The sequence below is a fragment of the Aplysia californica genome, unplaced genomic scaffold (assembly GCF_000002075.1).
Source record: "Aplysia californica isolate F4 #8 unplaced genomic scaffold, AplCal3.0 scaffold00275, whole genome shotgun sequence".
NCBI lineage: Eukaryota > Metazoa > Mollusca > Gastropoda > Aplysiida > Aplysiidae > Aplysia > Aplysia californica.
Window position 1 is genome coordinate 530642 of NW_004797545.1, and position 15372 is coordinate 546013.

At 39.2% G+C, this 15372-nt stretch overlaps 1 protein-coding gene across 2 annotated transcripts in view; it reads right to left on the bottom strand.

The window, feature by feature from the left end:
* Window positions 1-15075, bottom strand: part of LOC101856191 (cyclic AMP-dependent transcription factor ATF-7) — a 24550-nt gene extending 9475 nt beyond the window's left edge. The window contains exons 1-8 of one of the 2 annotated variants that reach the window (XM_005101225.3): window positions 14996-15075; window positions 8433-8554; window positions 7405-7516; window positions 6348-6463; window positions 4877-5146; window positions 3939-4018; window positions 1751-2013; window positions 269-426 (exon numbers count right to left, since the gene is read on the bottom strand). In XM_005101225.3, coding sequence (XP_005101282.1) covers window positions 269-426; window positions 1751-2013; window positions 3939-4018; window positions 4877-5146; window positions 6348-6463; window positions 7405-7516; window positions 8433-8480 — 1047 coding nt within the window. In that variant the 5' untranslated portion in view covers window positions 8481-8554; window positions 14996-15075. The remainder of the gene's footprint in view (window positions 1-268; window positions 427-1750; window positions 2014-3938; window positions 4019-4876; window positions 5147-6347; window positions 6464-7404; window positions 7517-8432; window positions 8555-14995) is intronic. The other variant, XM_035970502.1, reaches the window with a different exon arrangement.
* Window positions 15076-15372: the final 297 nt, after the last annotated feature.

The window sequence follows — 15372 nt, forward strand, 5'->3', positions numbered from 1 at the left end:
GTCAGAAAGACGTATTTCAAATTTTGGCAAATCTTTTCACCAGTTCCCGCACAATATATATATGCTGTGTGTGTGTGTGTGTGTGTGTGTGTGTGTGTGTGTGTGTGTGTGTGTGTGTGTGTTTAGTGCATGTGTGTGTACTTAGGCCAAAGAGATGGGTTAAGTCTTGTGTGTGTGAATGTATTTACCACGCGGCAGCCAATTCCTCTTCATGATGATCAATAAAATCTTATCCCAAGCCCAGCTGAATAACTAATGTTTGACAGACCTGCTTGACTGCCATGGTGGTGCTCTGACTAGAGGCAGCTCCTGCTTTGCTCGGTGCGGGGTGGATGTTGGCTGTCTGTTGCTGCACGGGATGTTTGACCTCGGACTGGTCGCCAAGGTACTGCAGTTTGTTGATGGTGGCTGGGATGCTGACTGGGACTGAGGACAACAAAGATAATGGTGGAGGCAGCTGCTTCAGTTGGGGTTCTTTAATACATTTTTTTTTGGTGTTAAAAATCGTTGTTTTTAATTCCCCTATTGAGCAGAGCAAAGATAATGGTGGAAGCAGTCGTTTCAGTTTGAATTTTTTTTTTTTTATTTTAGCGTGCTAAATGTAGTTGTTTTTACGTCCTGATCAACACTATTTAGATCATTTAGTAGGCGGGCTTCTCACCCTGACTGTAAGGGCCAACCACGGGTAAGAGGGATACGGCATACAATCTAAGAGACTGAGATGCCCGATAAAAATGTTCCCCAAGTCAGCAACGAAACTCGGGGTCTCCTGCATGTGACAGCCACAGACCTAACTGCTACACCACAGATGCCAGTATTTCAGTAAAGAGTTTGAGTGAAGAGAAGCACATTGACACCGTGACGTATGGCAGAAATGACAGAGGGATGGAGAAGAAGAACCTGTCAGAAGGGCCCTCCAACCCACCACAGCTGTTTTATGTCTTTTGGTTTGACCAGCTATGTCTTTTGGCATTCTAATTAATTAAGCCATAGTGATGGGATATATTTTGGGGGCAAAACTAGACCAAAGTGATTGGTTACATATTTTGGTTTAATTAGGCCAAAGAGACGGGTCAAGTCTTGGTGTAATTAAGACATTTGTCCACAATGATGATGATGATGATGATAAAGATGATGATGATGTTCAAAGAAGTTTCACCAGATCTAGTGAGAAGGGGCTGATTGTACAGGTGACTGTCTTATACAGCATATTCTCGTTGCAGGTTCAACTGAACTTCGTGGATTGATTTTGATGATTTAATACACATAAGGGAATGCCATTAACTTAAAGGACTCAATTTTTTTTAAATTTTGGGTAACATTTTGGCTAAAATGAACATCATAACTTTAGGCTCTCGACAGGCAATAAGACCTCTCTGCAGGGATGTGACTGGGCTTTTTCTGAAAATATCTGAAAATTAAGGAAGAGGCATTTGAAAACAAAAAGATAGTTACAGGGCATAACTAACATGGGGTTACACAAGAAACAAATACTATTGAAGATGTCAAAGACGACCACCCATTGTCCAGGAGAAAAGGGGTCTTAGACAGGTGGACGTCTTGGGCACTGTCATTATAAGGTTAAGAAAAAAACGCAAGGGGGAAAATGGGAGTTGGCTGTTTGTAGGGGTGATTGTCTTATACATTAGGTGACCCTTACTTTGAGCAGGTTCGACAGTACTTAGAATAGTACCTGTTCTCTTTGTGAAAAACAAGAGAAATAACAGACAATGGCATGCCTGCTCCGTACCTGTCTCACCGGTGGGCAGCTGTAGAAGCACCTGCATAGTGCACTGCTGATGCTGCTGTCGCTGCTGTTCTGAGCTGATTGCTGCCGCTGCTGCTGCCTCGATGAACTCTGCGGGCTCCTCTTTGACTTGGGTCAGCTCAAGGTCAGGGCCAAGAGCTGTGGTCAGCGCAGAGGCCGGAGAGGACAGGCCCAGGAGCTGGGAGCTGGAATGTTCAGAAGGCTGCTGGCCCAAGGTCATCGTCTTCATCTGTAGACCGGCAGCACTGTTGCAGAAAAAAAAAAAAAAATTTCAACAAATAAAAAAAATAAAAAATTTTAATTAAAAAATGTCACTTGACAAGACTTCTACAGTCAGTTTTCTCTGAAGTAAATGTGTGTGGGTGTGGGAGTTGTGTGCGTGCATGTATGTGTGTGTTTGTGTGTGTGTGCATGCTTGTGTGCTGGTGTGCATGCTTGTGTGCTGGTGTGCATGTGTGTGTACATGTGTGCGCACCCGAGCATGTGTGCTGTTAAATGGCCTCACAATGTGCTTAGTCTGTCTTTAGATTTATTAGTTGAGTGATAATTCTGCATCATGCAGAGATTAGAGCCTTCTAGAGATAAGGCTCTATATGATTCCCATTACTGGAGAGTGACATACAAAGGCAATAAAGAGGAGAGATAATAGGGACAGTCATTTGATCGGAAAGAAGGCCAACCCGGATTGAGAGGGATACAGCATTTTAGTAGAAAGACAAGAGGTACTTGATATAAATCCCCCCCCCCGCCCCCACTCTGGTATTGGACACGGGTCTTCTGCGTGCGACAGTGTAACACATAATCGGGATGGTGTCAGAATTAAAACTAGAAAACAAAAAGTGGCTTTACGCATTAACGGATAAGTGTGAGAAAAAACCTGAAAGTAGAAGGCACAGACAACATGAGAAGCACACCCACCAACCATACATGACAATCAGCGCACACAGAAAAGAGATGTGTAACCATCTATAGTATTGAAATGTCAAAGACCGCCACCCACTGTCAAGGAGAAAAGAAGTTGTCTCTGACAGGTAGACTTCTTCTTCTTCTTCTCGATCGCATCACGCTTGAAGTCTGATATCTTTCATTAACTGGGCCATCCTGCTCAGTTCATCTGTTGGCCCATACAGCTTTTCTCGTAGAGTCAATAGGACTGGCCACGTTTCCTGTCTCGGGGTCCTGTGTGTTTTACAGTACTGAAAGACGTGTTCCACAATTTGGTCCGCCTCTCCAAACTGGCATTTTGGTGATTGTGCTATTTTAAAACATCTGTACATGTCTTGTCTCAGTCTTGTGGGTTGTGTTCGGAGTCTGAAGATAACCACTTGTTCTTGGTGGGACAGCTCATGGCAGCTATCTGGTGCCTATAGTGCTTTAAATAGAGTATTTATAAGAGTTTTGATTTCTGTGTAGTTGATGCTGTTGTTTGGTTGCTCTTTTTGAGAGCCTAGTTTGGCCATCCTGTCCGCCTGTTCCTTTCCTAAGACAGCACAGTGCGATGGGATCCACTGCAGCATGATCCTCAGACATGGGATGCTCTCCATTACTTGTCGCACCCTTTGAAGTTTGTCAGCAGTGATTGCCTGCAGATGCATGGCATCTGTTACAAATACTACTTGGCTTTGGGGGTCTACGACATCCCTGATGATGTTTGCTGCATCTATAAGAGACTCCGTCTCTTCCCTGTAGTTTGTACAAAGCCGCACAGTTGGGATCGCCTCTGCTTGGTGTCGTCCATTTGGAAACTGTTGGCCCATTCTTACTCCTTCTCTTTTCATGGCATCAGTGGCAGATCCGTATGTGTAGATCCTTACCCATGCTTCGGGGGGTATCTTTCTTCAAGCATGGACAGGGCGAGGGTTTTCCAGCTCAGATCGCTGTGGTCCTCTTTTATGGTGAACAAAGGGATAGAAGTGTGAATAATTACATTAGTGCTTTTCTTCTCCCACGATGGTGCCTCCGGGTACGGATCAGCATGATCACTGTGGCAGGTAGATGGTCTTGTAAGGATCTCCGTATTCCTCTGCTTTCCTTGACAAAGACAGGTAGACATCTTGGACAAAGTCATTACGATAACGAGTAAAAAATGCAAGGGGGAAATAGAAAGTGGTCGTTTGCACAGGCAATTGTCTTCAACAAGTGACCATTAGAGCAGGTTCAACTGTATTACCTGGCAGGAACCGTGGAGCCACTGAGATGGGCTTGTTGGTTCTCTTCCCGGTCTGGCGTCGTTGCTTGAGACCTGGCCAACTGAAGAAATAATAAACTGACTGAAATAACATAGTTTTTAGCAAGAGTTTTACGGCACTTACAATGAAGAAATAATAAACAGCAATTGCACTTTCTCAGTATTTAGTAAAAGTTTTAAGGCACTTGCAACCTGAGCCCATATCCTTTATCCTTATTCAACCATGTTGCTTGAAAGACAACAGGAAAAAAGACAAAAGAGTAAAAAGAAAGCATATCTCATCATTTCGAATGTACTTTACCGAGTGTGCAGCCTCTGGGTCACAGTGAAGGTGACAGTGAGGTCGCAACTATGTCATACAAGAACAAGAAACAGAGATGAAAGAGGACATGGGGGATTATTTATTTCCAACTCCTATTTTGTTTAACAATTTGGAGGAAAACTATTTTTGATCATAGAGATACACCTTACCTTTCTGGAAGAGCCCGGATTTGAACTGACAACCTTTCATTCACAAGTCCGCCACTTTAACCTTTGATTTCAACATTGATTTTGTTACAGAGCGTTATCTGGCTATGAAAAAAGTCCAGGATTCTTCCGACCTCATGATCTTTCCTTGTCAATATATTACCAGCGTGAATTAAAATATACAAGCACTTTTATAGATTGTTAAATAGTAAGACACACCTTTACACCTTCCCTGATTTCAAACAGATTGACCATGTCTCTCCTTTGAAGCACATCAAAGAAGTCCAGATCTAAAGGGAGGAGAGCAATACTTGAGCAATCTGCTTCCTCTATATGTCTACCGTCTAGGAAAAGCTGTATGCCGCGTACTGCTTTATGATCGTCGGTCAAGGCGCAAAAGGCCATAGATACAGATTCCAAACATCAATGGATTTCGTCAACCCCTCACTCACCCTCGCTGCCAAGTTTCTTTTCACATCCTGAGCCGTGACAGGTGGGGCATGAGCAGCCATGACAGTCTTCCCAGACAGGTCCAGAATGGCTGTGCCACTGGTGGAGCTCTTGGCCAGTGGGCTGGGCTTGGGGGGTTCGGATCCCCGTAGCTTATCTCCCAGTGTAAGCGGCGACGGGGCGACCACAGAGGAGGCTTTGAGCGTGTCAGTGAGGATAAGTGTGGGTGTGTTGAGCTCTCCCGTCTGTGGGCCGGGCAGTGGGGCTGCCACCTGGAAGCAGACAGACAAAATAAACAATGAATATAGAAGCTATAGTTAGATGAAAAAGTATACGAAAAAAAAAGGCACAGTTCAATAAAATGTGGCAGTGGGGCCACTGCATGATGCCGTCATGGGGTCAAAGGTAAAGAGCAAGTAAACAGAAAGTAGGAGGGTTAGATAAATTGTGGAACACACAAGAGGTAGAATCAGGGATAAATGGGAGGAACAGTTTGATAAAATGGGAATTAAAAAAGATATGGTAGGATAAAACAAGATGTAAAAAACATAAAACAGAAGCATAGTTTGAGAAATCAAGATATAAAAAAAGAGGAATAGTTTGATAAAACAAGAAATAAAAAAAGAGATATAGTTTGATAAAATAAAGACTTCACATATAATGATAAAATTAAAATTAAGAAACAGATGTCGTTTGACAAAGCAAGAACTAAAAACCGGTATGCGTTGAAAAAGTAAGTCCAAGAATTTAGAAGAGGCAACAGGTACACAATGACCAAAAGACACTGTAAAGAAATCTGAGAGATGATAATTTTTCATTTAGTGGAACAGAGTGGAATGTGACCAATGAAAATTCCCCAAAACAACCCAAAATCCTAGGGCCCTAGGGACTCAAACTTTACCAACTGCCTTGTAACTCTGAAAAAAAAAATCTTCCCGAAAACTAAATAAATGCAAGCATTTACAATTACCAAACAGGATCAATTTAAGCCAGTATCTCAACATCCAATGATATGTTTAAATTTCCCAAACACTTGATACCAATGCTACATTTCACTGTTGCTCCAGGAACACACACACACACACACACACACACACACACACACACACACACACACACAAAAACTGATTGGAAAATACCTCTTCCTACTCTCATTGTTATTCTCACCCATACCAAACTAACACATGCACACATAGTACTTCAAAGCACATGTACATTGGTAGTCCTAGGCTTGGTTGTTGGACAAGTGATTTGTCTAGGACTAGTGGCTGTTACAGCAGGTTCAACTGTAGTTTTGCGGTAAAAATTCTTTCCTGGTCATCAAATCATAACAGATCCTGAACTCTGTACTTTTCGGTCCTTGAAGGCAAGAGAGTCTGTTTGCATTGAAGAGAGAAAAGGACGATGAATGCTTGATAAGAAAGGAGCAAACCACACCAGGGCGTCCACAATCACCCACCAAATAATACTTACAACATCACTATCCAGGGCTTTCTTGTACGCATCATCAAATGGGTTTTTGGACAGCTCCTGAAAGAGACTGATCTCCTCATAGTTCTTGAGGAACTTGGTAGGTGTTGGGGTTTGGTCTGTGAAAAAGGGAAAATGAAAATATAAATATGAAATCATTGTGATGGAAAATTTAAAAAGCCACTTAATTATTTTGCTCAAAATTTTATCCAAGTATCCTAAAACTTTAATATGAAGTTAAACAACTACAGAATTAAATCATTCTTAATCTGCAGTTTAACTACCTACGAATTTTAAAAATCAACAAAATACCCCAAAAAACTTTACTCCACTATAATTCTACAACACTGTTGAAAATTCTTATACTTGCCATTCGTAAATATGATTAAGCAAAGACGTAGAGTACAAACAAGATCTTAATTTTGCATCAAAATTTAACTGTACTTGTTTGGAGCAGTACGCAAAAAGCAATGTACATGCAAAAATGTCCTTCAAGAAACAGAAGATTTTTGCAATCAGTACGGATACAGTTTACGCTACACTTTGTATTATTGTATTAGGTCCATGTGATGAAAGGACAGACAGATACAGGCTGCTCTCTCTCTCTTTCTTACACCCAAGTGTGTATGTGTGCGTGTGTGTCTGTGTGTGTGTGGTGTGTGTGTGTGAGTGTGTGTGTGTGTGTGTGTGTGTGTGTGTGTGTGTGTGTGTGTGTGTGTGTGTGTGTGTGTGTGTGTGTGTGTGTGTGTGTGTGTGTGTGAGAGAGAGAGAGAGAGAGAGAGAGAGAGAGAGAGAGAGAGAGAGAGAGAGAGAGAGAGACAGAGAGACAGAGAGAGAGAGAGAGAGAGAGAGAGAGAGAGAGAGAGAGAGAGAGAGAGAGAGAGAGAGAGAGAGAGAGAATTTCTTCTGTGTGTGCTCTAGAGCAAAGATTAATTTTTTCACAGTTTGCACAGTATTATTCCTTCATGAATTTGTACTTGCATTATAGTGAAACACTTACTTAAAGAGTTATAAAAATGATTTACAGTATCATGATATTTATCGTTACAACAGAAAGTACCGAGGAAGTGGTGGGCTGGGGAAGAGCTGCTTGATGGCTCCCCTGCATTTAGTGCCAGTGACATCTCATGTTTCTTGGAGTGTACGTTGAGGTGGTCTTCATTTGTAAATCGCTAAAGGAAAAAACAAACAATAACAACATTTTTAAAACATCCAAAAAAGAAAACAAAATATGATTTAACAATTAAAATGAAAACAAAACATCCAAGCGGAAGTAGAAGAGAGGGTGCTGACATTCGCAAATACCTGTTCTGTCAATTTCCTCTGATCCAATAAAGACTAATTCTGTTGATGTTGCAAACACTTTCTAGCACATAAATTAAATCACAAGTAAGTTCAATAAAGTATATTTCAGTCTGCTAAACCCCTAAGACAGATTTGGACACTAAGAATTCAACATTAATCAAGTCTCATTTCTTTGTACATAGAACTCTTGAAAGACTTGTAATACTAAGTACAAACCACTCTTTTTGTTTCATCCTCTACTACCTTAATCCTTGTTATCAGACCCCCCAAACCAACTGTCAACTCCAAAACCCCATTGCCTTTTATCTTCAAAAAAGCACATAAAGCTTGGTGGCAAACAGGAAAATAGCATTGAGAGCAATTGCACAAAACATTCTCCATTAAAAAAAACTACAATAATCATCAGTCATCTAACAGTCATACAAAAAAAACCCCTACAATAATCATCAGTCATCTATCTAACAGGCATCTTTGGTTATAACGAGTTACAGAAACTACTAGACGATATTCATTAAAAGGTAACTTTGAAGGTAAGACATTAATTGTTCAATTTAGTTGGGGGTTTTTAAGTTTTGTTAAAGAGTTTTACGGCACTTGCAACACAGAGTTATATGTGTGTTGAAGATTGGAGGTACTTGAGAGTAACATACAGAGAGAAGAGAAGGATGAAAGTTAAGGATAATAGATGTTTGGTAGGTAGGCAAGAAGGAGCAAACCACACCAGAGCATACACCAACCATCCAGTGATATTTTGTATTAGTAACTGCTGATAAATGGACGCACCATGCCACAGCCATCAACAGGGCAAACAAATGGCTTGTCATCATTCATGGTACACAACTCGGGCGATTTCAGCTACTGGCTGGACAAAGAAAGAAAGGGATTCAGTGGCCACATATGCAGGTCTGGGGATATAAATATATATATATCATTAGACAAGCATTAGAAAAATGGTCAAAGTACTCAAAAACATTTCTTAAAAATACAAAATGACGCTCCCTCCCCACCACACAAGCAAAAAACATTTCTAAAACGTCACAATGATTGTGATTCAGTACTGCGTGTACAGCTACAAATGTTGTCTGAACTCCTCAGACACTTAGACAGAACTGTTGTTCATTTTCGCAAACCTAAAACTGTAGTTGAGGGTCTAAGGCACTGTCCTGAAAAATAGGAGTTGGTGTAAGAATGTTCCGTAACATTCTTAAACCTGAATGTGTGGCTGGACCAGTAGTCCAGGAAAGATAAGAAAATATGGTCATTGCGCAAGCAAAATGGCATAACTCAGAGTTGTGCCAAAAGCAATAGCCGTGTATTCTGTTTGATGGTACCTTCTACATCTCTATCTTTTGGTAAAACCAAAACAAAAAATGTATCGGTGGTCACAAAAGAAACATGCATTAAATGTTTTACCATTATTAGATGATAAATAGTCAAGTCAAACAGTTTTATCATTAAAAATTATTTAATAAATAGCAAAAATGACATTGCCATTTTGCTAGCGCAGTGACGATATGTGAAAAGAACCTAACACTAACTTATTGTGATATAAATGTTTTTAATTTTTTATGTTTTCTAAAATTCAAAAGTTTCAGGCAAGTTAGATGAGAAGCCATACATCTATGTTTGAACAATTGGGCTAAAACATTCAAATTTTGTTTTAAAGTAGTGTGCATTTCTTCTTCTAAACTTCATTTGGAAGCTATATTTTAACAGTATACTTTCTCGGAGTTAAAATACTCAATCTACACATAATAATAGAATAAGAGCTTGCACCTTTGAACTCTCTGAGCCTGTACTTCACTATCCAATCCTAGAACTTCGAAGATATAAGAGTTTTCAGCAATTGCCAAAAACAGATATCTTTTTACCAGGAGTTCTTTTATTCGAAGAAGAACTTCTACCAAAATAGGTCCATGTTTTATTCAATGACCAATTTTTTTGTGATAAATGTCACGTTTAGATTTTGTACCAAAAGAAGGCCACAGCATTGTGGGAAAAAACCCTCCAGAGATAAATATTTCAAAAACTGGAGAAAGGATGTTTTTTTTACCAAATGGCAGACCTATACTATTCTGAAAAAAACATGACATATCCTCTATGCGCCAGTTAAGTTCTTTCCTCGAGAAACATGATTTTGCTTGTGATCAACGAAAGTTTGTCAGCAGTTCTTTCCCTTCTTTATTGAACGAGAATGAATATGTCACATTTTGTCATAAAAATGTGGGGAGAACTCATCAATTTAGAAGTAAATAACCCGCCACAGAATTAATGTAAACCTTACATTATTTTTACTCTAAAAACGAAGTAGCTCAAGATTACACAGTAAATGGATAAAGAACAAAATCTTCATTATAGCCCAAACCAGTAAAAAGCATAAAATGTCACTTTTTTTTCTCGAAATTGTTCATTATAATATGTGAAGCACCGTGGTGAAATTTGGCGCTTGTCAAAAAATGAAGTTGAAGAAGTCCGAATAGATTTATTTTTCATTTTATGACTAAACATCATTTATGTCCTTTTGAAAATACATTATTATTTTGTGTGTGGATTTTATTGAAAAATGATTAAAAACGGACAAAAAATGTAAATCTTTATTTCCAAAGACTCTCTAGCTATGGAAATCTAAACTTTGGCGACCATTTTTTGCTAATTTCATCTCTGAAACTAGGTGACCCCCCCCCCCCTTTCATTAAATATTTTTTCCATCAAAAGCAAAATAAATGAACAAGCTTTAAGATGATACATATATATGTATATACCAATAACTCTAAATACTCAAAAACAGACGAGCGCCTAATTTCATCGCATCATGACACATTATATATTTGCATTTTAAGTCGTGTTTGAGCAAAGACAAGCACATTAACACAATAACGGTCATCTAGTGAAAAGAAAAAGCAAGACAGATACAAACAGAAATGAAAGAGGGAAAGAAAAGTAATTGGACATACCAGAGGCCCTCTCAACAAACTGATATTTTTAGGTGATAATGGGATACATGATAAATGTTTCTAAGTCTGACAAACAAAAGGGAGATGGGAGGGAAAAGAGGAGTGACTAATGGGAGAGCTACATCTTGATTAGTTTAGCAACAACTTTTATAAACATAGGTAGAGATACTACTAACTTATACGCAGTACAGATATAAAGATCAATAAATCTATAGTACAAACTGTTTCTCACTTGTTGAAATTAGGTCCATAAATTAAAAAGTTATGGCTGTGTACATGTTGGAAATTCTGGGTATTTTGGAGAAAATTCTTACAGTGGAATCAAATAGGGGAAACGGAACCGAAATATTGAACACTAACCTACTAGATTTATGGACGGAATGAGCTGAAAATTGCGAGTTGTAGAGTAGTAGGGGGGGGGGGTTGTTGTTCGTAACAAAATTGAAAAAGAAAGAATTCAAGTTGCAATCTCAGTACCTAGAAAACTTTTTATGCAAAATTAAATAATTGATTAATTTTACTCACAACCAATTAAAAAACAAATAAACATAGACCTGTCCATTCCGTAAATTATGCATGGGATGTATTATAAAAATCTATGTTGATTGTTGGCAAGGGGAAAAAATCAGAAAATGTGGGGGAACAAAAAAGGTTTCAAGTAGCTCAGTTCTTTACAAGATGCACCCTTTTCCAGATGAGAGACTCATGTTGAGACTGGGCGGCTGGCTTCAGTTTTCAGATTTGTCCTTTAATGAAAGGCACCCTATTATTCTTCCAAAGGGTCACATTGCCCTTTTGCTGACCAGGTCTCAACATCTTGCTCTTATTAAGAGCTGTAAAATAATACAGTATTCAATTTACTTTTTTTTTTCATAATTGAAATCAGGGTTGGGTGGATTTAAATCAGGTCAATTTAAATCAGTTGATTTTAAAAAAAATTTAAATCAACTTGATTTTAAAAATAAACTTAGATTCTAAGTGACTAAAATCACTTTTAAAAAATGTATTTTGTTTTTACATCTTTAAACATTCAGAATTCCTTTCCTTGGTTTTATAAAACAGATATTATAAGGTTTAGTAGACTAATATAATCATGCTTACAAGTCTGCTTTCCCCCCTGTCACTGTAAAATAATACAGTATTCAATGTACTTTTTTTTTTCATAATTGAAATTAGCATTTTCTTTTTCTTTTTAGACAAACACAAGCACGCACACACACACACACTGTAATAAAATGCAAGTTTATCTATGCATGCATAATTACCCCCCTTCCTTTTAGACTGACATTTTCTTCATTTTTTTGTCTGTAGCCATAATTCACTGATATAGCAGATTAAGGCTTTCTTTTGCAGTTGCTTTAAAAATTAATCATTAGTTAAAATAAAGACAATGCATTTTGCACTAAAAGAACATACTTTTAACCACCAAAAATCCCAAACCGTGTCGACATTTAAAAAAAAAATTTTTAATTAAAAAATCCGATTTAAATACTGTAGTCTCCGCCTAAGATCCCACCGCTTACGATCCCGGTTCGCTTAAGATCCCGCTGTTTTAAGAAAACAGAATTTTTACTATACAAAAGTCACCCTTAAGATCCCGCTCTGATTCACTCTGAAGGTCTATATTCGGTTAAGATCCCGCATTTCAGATCATAATTTGCGGAACCAAAACCCGGGCCGGACAGCCAATCAACCAAGAGTGAAAAGTTGAGATCAATAAACTGTCCGTCGCGTCAAAGATCAACCACTATCGTGAATGTGATCACATACACGTTGTAAAACTCGATGAACTGAAGCGATACAGTGTTTGCCCCAGACGGGATCACACCGGGGTGTGAACTGACTGACACGTTTGTTTTCACCGAACATTGCACTCACACCTGAGCTCTCCCCCTAAACTTACATCACTCGCTGGGTGGGCAGGGCCTACACGTTCGCTCCAGGTGGGATCACATTGAACTGTGAACTCTTCCCTGACCATTGCAGAAGTTGTCTTTACTCCCAAATTTGTGAGCCAGACTGAATTTTAATTGGTGTGTTCACAACGTAATGGTGTGTAACGACAAAGGCGGTTTGGGGGGGGGGAGGGAGATTCGGCCAGAGATGGAATGCTATAAATTTTCCACAGGTAAGGGGAGGGGCAACTTGATAAGCGTAGATCTTGAGACTCATGATAGGATAATAAGTGAAAATGGCACGCCTCATGCCACTATGCACTGTGATAGGTCATCAAGGTTTTAACCACTCTTTGCTCGCCATTTGCCATAAACCCACCAAGCGGTCACGTCAGTTCATTTTAGAGTGGAAGGAGACCATTTTACCGATTGTGAGCCTTAGCATGGGTCACCGCAGATTATTCCCCAGGTTCGTCGGTTAAGATCCCAGTTCGCCTTAGATCCCGCATTTCCTTGCTCCCGAGCACCGGGATCTTAGGGGGAGACTACTGTAAAAAAAAATCTGATTTAAATTTTAAAAATCGATTATTTTTTTTTTATTTAAAAAATCTAAAAAATCACCAACCCTTGTTTTACGGCGCTATTGACACAAAAAAGACAGCTATAGGCACCAGTGAGGACCTTGGTTTTTTAAATATATATATAATATTTGGCTAGTGTTTGTTTCTGGCTTCATTATTTTATTACTGTGGGCAGTGGAGAGAGAGAGAGAGAGAGGAGTAGCGCGAGAACTTTTGGGCAAAACAAAATGGCGACCCGCGTTGTTCGGCTCGATTCGAAAAGTGAAATAGCCGTAGCATCTTTGTAGACGACCAAATTATTTTACTTTTGTGTTTTAACATCATTTTTTAACTTTGTTTTGGTCAATTTGATTGTCCACACCGAGACAGTATTCAGAAAGAGACAGAGAGAGAGGGAGAAGAGGGGAGGAGTAGATCTTGCGAGAACTTCTGGGCAAAACAAAATGGCGACCCGCGTAGTTCGGCTCGATTCGAAAAGTGAAATAGCCATAGGATCTTTGTAGTCGATCAAATTAGCTTACTTTTGTGCTATATCGTAATTTTTTCTTTGCTTTTATCCATTTGATCATCCACACCGATAGAAAGTATTCCGAAATTAGGAAAAATAGGTCTTGTTTCACACCAGGTGAGAATAGCCTACGGTGGCAAGTCTCACCCGGGGTGAGAGGTCGGTCGTATTTTTATTCTCACCACGGGTGAGGATAGCCACTTCCATTCTAAATACATGTATATATAGATTTAAATGTATGTTAGAGCGTTCCACAAAAACATGTACTGACACTAGCAGGCCCCTTGTGTGTGATTCCATAATATTTACTCATTTACAAGTAATATCCAGTACTTTTTTTTTTTTAATTACTCACATTTAGGGTTAAAACAGCCAATCTTCTTCGGACATGTGGACACACGCCCTTATCTATTAATTTTTGTGGTTGTTATGGGCTGTTCTAATTTTGATTTCATTCTGTTGTGAAACCTTTCTTTTTCACCTTTTTACACTCATGCCAAAAATCACTAGACAAGACCAAGCTCTTGAAAATTGAAATAGATCTAGACCCAAAACTTTGCTCCTTCCCAGACCTCGCAGAATGGCAGAATGAAAGTTGGCGCCGAACTCCGCAAAATAGGCAAAAAATCACGAGACCGGAAGCCGAAAACCGTTCTGTGAAATAATAAAGATCGGCACTATTTCTCTGAACGTTCGGAGAAATAGTCACTTAATAATTTAATACTGTAACAACAAGAGGTGACGCTATTTGGTAAAAAAAAGGTTTTCCCCAAAATCGACAAGAGTTGCTTCCCGCACTAGAGACTAGAGAGCTGGCTCACCCGTTGGCGATTTTAGTCGCCTCGCGTGCTCAGCGGAGTGAGAGAGGGAGGCGAGTTTTTGCCAGGAGCGCTCAGTGACAGGGATCCTATGATGCCCGAAACGAAAAACCGGGTGAGAATAGTAGGCTGTCGTTATTCTCACCCCGAGTATCAATTATAGAGATCTATTACTAAGTACTAAGTATATCTAATAATAATTCCGATCCAGTTTATCCTCACCCCGGGCCCGGGTGAGAAACTCATGATTCCCAAAAGAGTGACAGAGGATGCAAATCAGTTTTATTAGAGAAGACAAAAATTCCTTACCTATTCATTCTTTAATTAGAATGCAATTAGCAAACAGCTTTCAGTTTTACAAAGGGAATCCACACTGTACATCAAAATGTAAACAACATCCCATCGCCACGGAGTGACAACAAAAAGGGAGGGCAGGCAGAGAAGGCTACTGATTTTTTTTATTTCATTCGAAAATGAGGGAAAAGAAGCGGGGAGGGGGAAGGCAGAGGGGGGGAATACTATGTGGTATAGCCTGAATTATTATAATGTCTTTGTGCACTAATCACAATACAAAATCATACATTACTTACACTGCCATCAACTGAGACAAATTCTAAATTCCCTTCCCCATCATGATCGAAGTATCAAGCAACAGATGGCGCAGCCTTCGTTTTGTTTACTTCCTAAATGGTTATAATAATTTTTCAAGGAACATAAATTAATTACATACTGCACGTACATTGTACTTAATTTCGAAAACACAGACGTTCAGTACTGAAGTATCTTCAAGGAGGAAATATCTTCTATCACTTGTGCATACCTTTTTGATAAATAAATTAGTAAGTGTATTCCAAACAATGAAGTTATAGCTGATAGTGTTCTGTCTGAGTCTTCTTAGGATTATTGTATCGAATATTTTCTCAGTAATAGCAGACTTTACTATTTTTTAACTTGAAAGAAAATAACA